General features: G+C 37.4%; 1 protein-coding gene across 1 annotated transcript in view; it reads left to right on the top strand.

Moving 5' to 3' along the window:
* Positions 1-8,372, top strand: part of PKDCC (protein kinase domain containing, cytoplasmic) — a gene marked incomplete at its 5' end in the record, with an annotated part of 59,883 nt that overhangs the window by 15,795 nt on the left and 35,716 nt on the right. Inside the window, 3 exons of the mRNA XM_019515895.1 lie at positions 1,177-1,448; positions 5,133-5,212; positions 6,209-6,316. Coding sequence (XP_019371440.1) covers positions 1,177-1,448; positions 5,133-5,212; positions 6,209-6,316 — 460 coding nt within the window. The remainder of the gene's footprint in view (positions 1-1,176; positions 1,449-5,132; positions 5,213-6,208; positions 6,317-8,372) is intronic.

Genomic DNA, 8,372 nt, shown 5'->3' with positions numbered 1-8,372 from the left:
AATGTCCTCTGGGGCATTGCATAAAACAATATTATGAATTTCAAGAAGGACAAAAGAACAGTCAATCCAGACATCCCATAACCATGCCTGATTTCAGTTATACCCTCAAGTATCTCTACATAAACTTTTGGTATCATTTAAGTGGGATAACAATATTCTAACTTGGCAAGACAGGGAAATGATTGTAGAAGTGTCTGATAGTCCTAATATTCCACAGAAGTCTCTGAGGTATAACATGAGACATGCCCAACCTCTGCCTTCTTCTGACGTATGCATATAAGTACTCCCCTGTGTATATTATTTATGCCCCAGCCTGAATTTTGATTTGATTTCTTTAATATAAGAGGCTTCAACAGCCCTTTAATTAAACCCCCCAAGCATATATGTAAACAAGAACAAGCTTCCTGAACTGTAAAATACCTGCAATTAATTTAATACATGGACCAAGCATGCAAATATTTCACTATGTACATATTAATATTTGTTTTGTATTAATAATTTGTTAATACATAATCATTTAAAGGCATATTGTCCAGGCTTTAGGTAAATGAACAGAAAGCTGTACCTCAGTAAGATCGAAAGAGCTGAGTCCAAGACCGGAAGGGCAAAGTCTGTATCATTTGCATGCAGTGGTCTTAGTCTTGCAATCTGATCTGCCTAGGCAGGCTGCTTGCACCTGTGCGGAGCCTCACTTGCTTGAAAGGAATCCTGCGCAGACATAAGGGTTTATCTACATGGCTAGGCTCTGATCTTGCAAAGACTTATGCATTTGCTTAATCATATTCATTGTTAGTAGTTCAGTTAATGCTAATGGTACTACTTTAAGTACATGAATTTAAGCTTGTAACTCTTCCAGGGGATCAGTGTCTCTGTCACATTTTGTTAAAAACAAATATTTTCACTTCTACTGAGACTTGAGAGACTGGTGCTTTTTTTGGGTCTTATTAAATTACAACCCTATAGTAATGATGTGAAAAAAAAATGGTGAAGAAGCTTCTAAGATTGTTATGATCAACTGTGTAAATACAAATTAAATTTTAGGTAGTTGGTTTCATTTTGATGATAAGTCAGCTGATACTTGGTCATTTATGCATGTTACTTAATTTCAGCCAGCTGCATTTTATGTTTTGTTCAAGGGAAAAAACCCTCAAAAGATGCCTATACTTTAAATTTCAGATATGTCTCAGCTTGGTTCGTCTTTTGCATTATTTGGCTCACTCTCCTCTTGGCTCTGTGACGTTGTTGGATTTTCGACCTCGACAGTTTGTGATTGTAGATGGAGAGCTGAAAGTGACAGATCTGGATGATGCTAGCATCGAAGAAAGCTCTTGTACCAGTAACAGTGACTGTTTCATGGAGTTCCCAGCAAGAAATTTCACTCTTCCCTGCTCTGTTGAGGCCCGATGTCAAAATATGAATGAAAAGAGGAATCTTTACAATGCATACAGGTATACCATTCATTATCTTTCAGAAGTGAATACAGTTTGACAAAACATGCTGTGTAATCATTTACAGCCACTGTAGACCATGGAAACATATTGGATCAGGCTCTGTTAGACTAATTATAAACACATTTCATTTAATGAAAGCACTCACCATTAATATAGCATTTTTAATCTTTAATTTTTAATAGCATTAATAATCTTTTAACATTATAAAAATAATTCTCATAAGACTTTTGAGATGCAAGCCTTACCACCTTTGTACATGTGGCACAAATGAGGTAGAAGTTTGAGGTGACTTCAGGAATATTTTAAAACTAACTAGCTCTACCTTTTAGTTCTTTCCCTGCTGTTTTCTTCTTTGCTTCCTCCTGGAACCACCTGACCTATTTTTGGGTAGCAAGGATTGTCTTCCTTCCTGTGCTAACCCCATCCACCTCTAGGTGCCCCACACTGAGGTCTGCATCCATAGTTTATGGTTCATGGCATGCATATTGTTTATGGGTAGGACAGTGGATTTATGAATGGCTAGTCAGAGCTTTGAAGAAAGTATCTAACTTAAATGTCCACCTTTAAAATATTATTTCTTAAATTTTGTTCCGGCTTACAACTGAGTAGCTTTACATGCCTGATTTGCATCTATGGTCTTGGCTTATTCCTTACTTTAATTGCTGTACTCATTCTGAGGACCACATTCTGGTTCCCCAGGATGTTTATAATTAGCTTTCAAGAGATTGGGAATTGAGTCTTAATGCACTGCTCCTGGTTGTGCTGTGGCTTGATGTTGAAGGGCACTGGTGAGGCACAGGGCCCTGTTGCCTGCTTCAGATAGGAAGACAGAAGATCTCAAGATGGCATGATCATGTGCGCGTTTCTTAGTCTTTCCTTTCAAGTATGCCATTTTCTGTCTGCCAGACCACAGCTAGAAGAGTCTTCTCCAGTGAGGTCTTCTGCTTTTCTCCTAATGTGCTTGCCAGCATATGTGTTACATTAGCTGACCACACTAAAATGGATTCTACCACATGACTGCCACGTGCTTTTTGCGCAACAGTTTTTAGCGTGTCCTGCAAAATTTTCCATTTCCATCTGCTTGGATTAAAGATACTGCTTAGCTAGCTAGTTTCTGGTTAGAACCATTTTGCTGGTCTGGTCAGAAAAAAACTAATAGGCAGCTATGCATCTTAGTTATAGATTTAAATGGGGATACACCCATGATTCAGTGGTCTTGCGGTGTGGTTACTGGTCTTATTGAAGAAGATAGTCTTTTCCTATCACAGTTAACATTTGGGAGAGTGCTTCTGAACTATTTTGTGTGCTCATCAGTTTGTGTTTTTGGTCCCCATTTTTACTTATTATTAAGCCACAGGCTTTGGCTTGACAGCAGACTCGCTACATACCAGCCTACAACTATCCTTTTATGAATCTGTGTCCTCATTCGGCAAAGATAACGTCTGAGCCCATTTGATGTGGACAATTAGGTTTTCAAGTTTCCTTACTCCCTTGCCATTCAATCATCGTGATGGCAGATGAATGGTTGTATTACTTTCTCAAAGCATGGGAAAAGGATCCTATGATCTGCTACCTCGTGTTCCTAAGCAGTAGTACATCCATGAACTGCATGTATTTTCAGGAGTTTTGAAATTTATTAGTCAGTCATGGGAAATACCAGCTTTCTTCTCAAAAGGAATAATTAGAACTGAGAAAATACTGCAAAAAAAAAAACCTGGCAAGTTTTGGAGTGCCTTTTTAAAAAAAGTTTTAAAAATTACCTTTGCATCTCTCTTGTTTTTTCTTTTCTTTCAAGGTGCAGACCCTTAACAGTGTTGGCAATTAAACACTGGAACAATTTACCAAGAGCTGTGATAGATTATTCATCACTGGCCATTCTTAAATCAAGGCTATTTTTCTAAAAATATGTTCTAATTCTAACAGGAATTGATCTAGGGAAGACCTGCTGTGTGTGTTATGCAGAGGGGCAGACTAGATGAAACCACGATCCCTTTTAGCTTCATGACATATGTTTCACAAGCATTCTTTTGATCAGGTTTTACTGACACCAATGTATGTGAATATTAAAGTTGGATATGTGGCTGTTCATACCAGAGATATTTGCTTAGTCACCCAGCTGAGGAACAGAACCTATGCTAGGTGACTTTCCTGCCCAACTGCAACTTCCTAACAGAAAAGAAGTAAGCAATGGCTATTGAATTCTTGCAGAAAGCTGTTCAGGAGCAATCTCCATAGGCCAAAAGTGTTTCAGTTCACTAGAAAAATAATTAGTTTCAAGTTTTCTTGATCATTTTTACAATCATATTTATGTACATCCCTGAAAAAAATCTATATAATAATCCTAGATGGTGATGTAAATATTCATTTGGAAAGCAGAACTTAACATCTTTGGGAAATATATAAAGTGGAATATCTCAGTTGAGTTGGCTATAATACAGAATCCTCTGATTGACATTTTCCCACCAATAACCTAATTTTTTTAATTTTATGCTTATGTAAGAGGTGCTTTATTCTCTCAAATGAGTATGATTCACTACAGTTTGTGTTTGACAATGTGGTCTCTGTATGTGAAAAAAGGTTTTACTTTACTTTACAGTTTAGATATAAAAGAGCAACTCAAAGTCAAATTTCCTATTTGTGTTACCATTCTGCTCATTACCTAGTATTTATGTCTGATATTTTTGTTTAGATTACCAAATTCTGAACTGTCCATCTTATCTAATCTTCCTAGTAAAACTAAGTTTGCAGAGGTTAGTAAGAGTGACTTTGTAGTAGGCATTTAAAGTGGCCTTGGAAAATTGTGTGTACCTTAAATGTTAGATAAAAACATGCTGATTTAACTTTCCTAATTTATTTTTTTAAACTGAGTCCAGGTTTCAAAATGATAGGACATGTCACATTTTTGTAAGTACATCAACTTCTGTTTCCAGTTAGATTTTCCCATTACACTTAGCATAGATGATCTTTAGAACAATGACAATTAGGTAGTTATTTTAAGCTTGTAAGAAATTAAGAAACTGTAGAACCCACTTCATTTTTTGCTGCTTTAACTTTCATGCTCATGAAAAGCAAAGGAACTACCTGAATGACTAACAGTTTTTTGTAGCAGAGAATGCATCAAGAACATTATGAATGCACATAGATTATATCCACATCAGGGAAATATTGAAGACATCCTGAATTATGATGGATTCACAACAATAGAATGAAGGATTTTTCTTGACCATTTATTTTAAGGCCTATCAAAACTGTAGAAATGAAAGTAAATAATTGATGAAATGAAAGAAGCATAAATCAGACTTGTGCATTTTTTTACAGTTTGAAAAAAACAAGACTTCTGAGTTTCACAGTGTCCCTTTAATAAAGTTTGTCTAGGCACAGACAGCTTTGCAAATAGTCACAATCCATGGGGCTTCACAGCAAATTTCTGTGTTAATGGAACATTTACAGGTAGTTACAAGGCAGCCTTGTGTATAGAAGTGTAGTGTGTGTATGCCAGACAGCTGTGTGAAGTGTGTGAATAGCTCCAGCTATATATTTATTTGATTAAGGAATATGATTATATTTCCTGAATAGGTTAGTGGCTTATATACTATTGGAATTTTATTCTTTATGTTGTTCAGTGGTTACTAGGCTCTTGTAAACTTTTATTTTTCAATCTGGGTTACTTTGCCACTGCAGGTTTTTTTTTACATATCTTCTGCCGCACAGTGCTCCATCTTCATTGAGACCATTATTGGATGTGATAGTCAACGCTACAGGTAATCACACTGTAAATATACAATACTACCACATTTCTGCCTCTCATATACTACTGTGATATTGAATACTTGTGTGTTAGGAGAGAGTTACATTTACTTTCAGTGCTATACAGCCAGAGCCTGGTCTTGCTTAAAATGAAATTCATCCTTGTACAAAGGAGCAAATACCCCATTTACATCCTTATTTTGAGGCCTTCAGTGGGATTTTAAGCGATACATACTTCGCCTTGACACCTCAGCACAGGGATGATTTTCACAATGGATGGGTGAAGTACCCATTGCAATTCAGTAGAATGGGATGAAAGTAGGATTTGAGACAAAGTTTAGGCCCCTCTATCAGAATATCAGGAGGAATGATCCAGGCCACAGGCTGAAATTCATCCCAGTCCAAAGAGACTGCACACATTCTCATGCCAAAAGCTTAATTGATGGACCATCAGTTAGAGGAATTTGAGTCTTAGAAACCAATATTTTGCATGCGTTTGCCTATGAGTTTGGAGATGCCTCTGTGCTTCATAATCAAGAGCATACCTTAAAATTAGCTTAGCGATTCATTGTAACATGACTTTGGGGGAAGACTATCTTAACTTTTCCTTACCTGTACTCTTGGGCTCATGCCTGAAAGCATTTTTTCGGGCTATCTATTACATACATGTTGTGGGAAGGCTAAGGATACCATACTCTAAATGATTTCAAAGGAAATCACTGGAGAAAAATATTCCTCTCCTGTGTGTGCCCCATTTTATTGTATTCAGACAATGTCTCAGTATACTAGTTGCTCAGTTTTTGACATGCAGGGTCATGATGTGGCTCTCCTTGCATGTGCAAATTCAATTTGGCAGGCACTTATAATGCCTAATGTGTCCATATCACAACACCATCATCATATAATATGGCATAACTAAATCCTAATGGCTTGTAACTTATTGTTGTCTAACTCCTATTTACTGTAAAGGAGGCTGTTTGTCTAAATCACTGCTTTCTGTACTTTTAAAGGAGAACTTCATTGGGGAATAGATGAAACACTTTCTCAGCTAGAAAGAGTTTTGTATTTATACAAGAGTGGCAAGTATCTACAGAATGCTACACGGACACCGAAAGCTGGTAAGTTACTCTCTTTCAGAATGTACCATTACAGGTTCCCCTTTACCTTTGTTGCCAGTTGTGGACGGGAGCAAAAGCAAGCAAAAGAGGATCTAAGGGCCCTTGAAGTCATGCAGGTTTATACTTTCTACTCGCTGATTTCTAAAAGCCTGGTTAGAGTTCTGCAGGTATGAAAGGGATGCTGCAAGGCAGGGAGGTGCTAAGATTGGTGAAAGACTGTTCCCACTGAGAATCTCAAACCTGTGTAAAATTTGAACTATGAACTTTTGCTAAAATGTGGATCCTGTCCAAATATTTGTCTACTCTCTGGATATTGAAACCTTCGTGAGCTGGAGTTGTGGGGCAGGTTAGAACAGGGAGCCCATGAAGAAGGAACCAGTTTATCGTAACAATAATACCCTTACCCTCTGTGTCTCTTGAGACTCATGGAGCTTCCTTGCATATGCTGTAGCATTTGTAGTTTAGAAAGATTAACCCTCCTACCTGCTTCTCAGGGGGAAATCATTGCATCCACTGACCTCTGGCAGTGATTGGGCAAAAAAATGTAGGAGTTAGAAAAAGGCTGCAGAAAGCCTTCTGTCTCATCTGACAAAAATGGCTTCAACAGTACCACAAATATGGACAGGACTTTTCAAACACATAGGGCATACAGGAATACATGTTCTGCCTCAAAGAACACTTCATAGAATATTACATTTTGAAAAGAAGTAATATATGTGTTCTTTTTATGTCAAACAACAAATAGGGGCACTAGTTTGTGTATCTCTTTTTTTCTTAAGAGCAGGTCAAATAAACACTTGCCTGCAATGGTTTAAATGGCGATGATCCTGCCTTGAGCAGGGGTTGGACTAGAATACCTCCTGAGGTTCTTTCAAGCCCTACTTTTCTATGATTCTGTGCATGTGTTCATGTGTGCATACATGTGTGTATGAACACAACATGACATTGTTGATATGAGCTGCTAGAGGTTGATAAAAAAATGATGGTTTTGCTGCTAATGCATGGCAATGGGGGAGAGAGAGAGGTGACTAAAGAAATAAGAATATTAGAGTAGAGCATTTCAAGATGTCAGTAATGCCTTCTTTTATGTGACAGAGATTCGCGAGTCAAATTAATTTCTGGTGTAAATGTGTGAGCTGCAATGAGCTCTGAGGCCGTGGGTGAAATTTGGCCCTCTAATCTCAAATAATTCAATATTTAATTGGTTGTGAATTTGACAGGAAAATTGTCACAGGTGTTCGTTTAATGTTCTAATTTTCAGATTTTCATCATCACCTTTGTTGAGTGATGCCTGTCAACACAGTAAAATTATTTTCAGCAGCATAATCAACAGTACAAACATATCCTTTGTTGAGGAAGTGCCAGGAAGGCTGAAGTTTTCTGTGATGCTGTCTGATTCTAGATTTAACTGCCATGACAGGACAGTATGATGTCTTATTTGTCTTGTTTATAAAGTATCACAGCGAGAAGTAGCCAAGATGGCAATAGTAAATTGAACAATGTTCCACTGATGGGGAACAGAGCTGCATCCATTTCAGGCATCTATGTTAAGTATGTGTTATTGTGTTGGTTTAGTTCCATATGTTTCTGCATAATATAGCTGAGATTTGGCTGTCTTTACTTCAAGTCAGGCAATACCTTTCTTTGCAAGTAGCCCTATTAAATTTTATGAGACTGCTCATGGAGCTAGATGCAACTCAGCAGAAGGAAGGGAGTAAAAAATGTCCTCTGTAGCTCCAACTAAGTAATGTGAATGTAATTTTATGCAACCAAATACTAATTTAAAGAACCTGAATATTATACTTAATTATTTGACACAGGAAGGATTTTAGCCAGTGACAGTCCAGAGAAATCCAACTTCCTTCCAGGAATTGCTTGTAAATGAAGGCTTGTCACAGTGGGCAAATTTTCAAATTTAGATGCCCTGACTTAAAAAGTATGGGCATATTTCTCATTTGCACAGAGACCACTTTATACCTCTATAAAAGCAACCTTCCAGTGGGTGTAGATATAATTTATTCCTAATTCAGGTATCCTTTACCTTACTAGAGGAGTG

Source organism: Gavialis gangeticus, unplaced genomic scaffold (assembly GCF_001723915.1).
Source record: "Gavialis gangeticus isolate Ggan-Ray unplaced genomic scaffold, GavGan_comp1, whole genome shotgun sequence".
NCBI classification, from domain to species: domain Eukaryota; kingdom Metazoa; phylum Chordata; order Crocodylia; family Gavialidae; genus Gavialis; species Gavialis gangeticus.
Note: the sequence above shows the minus strand (reverse complement) of the source record. Positions and strands in the feature narration are given on the sequence as shown.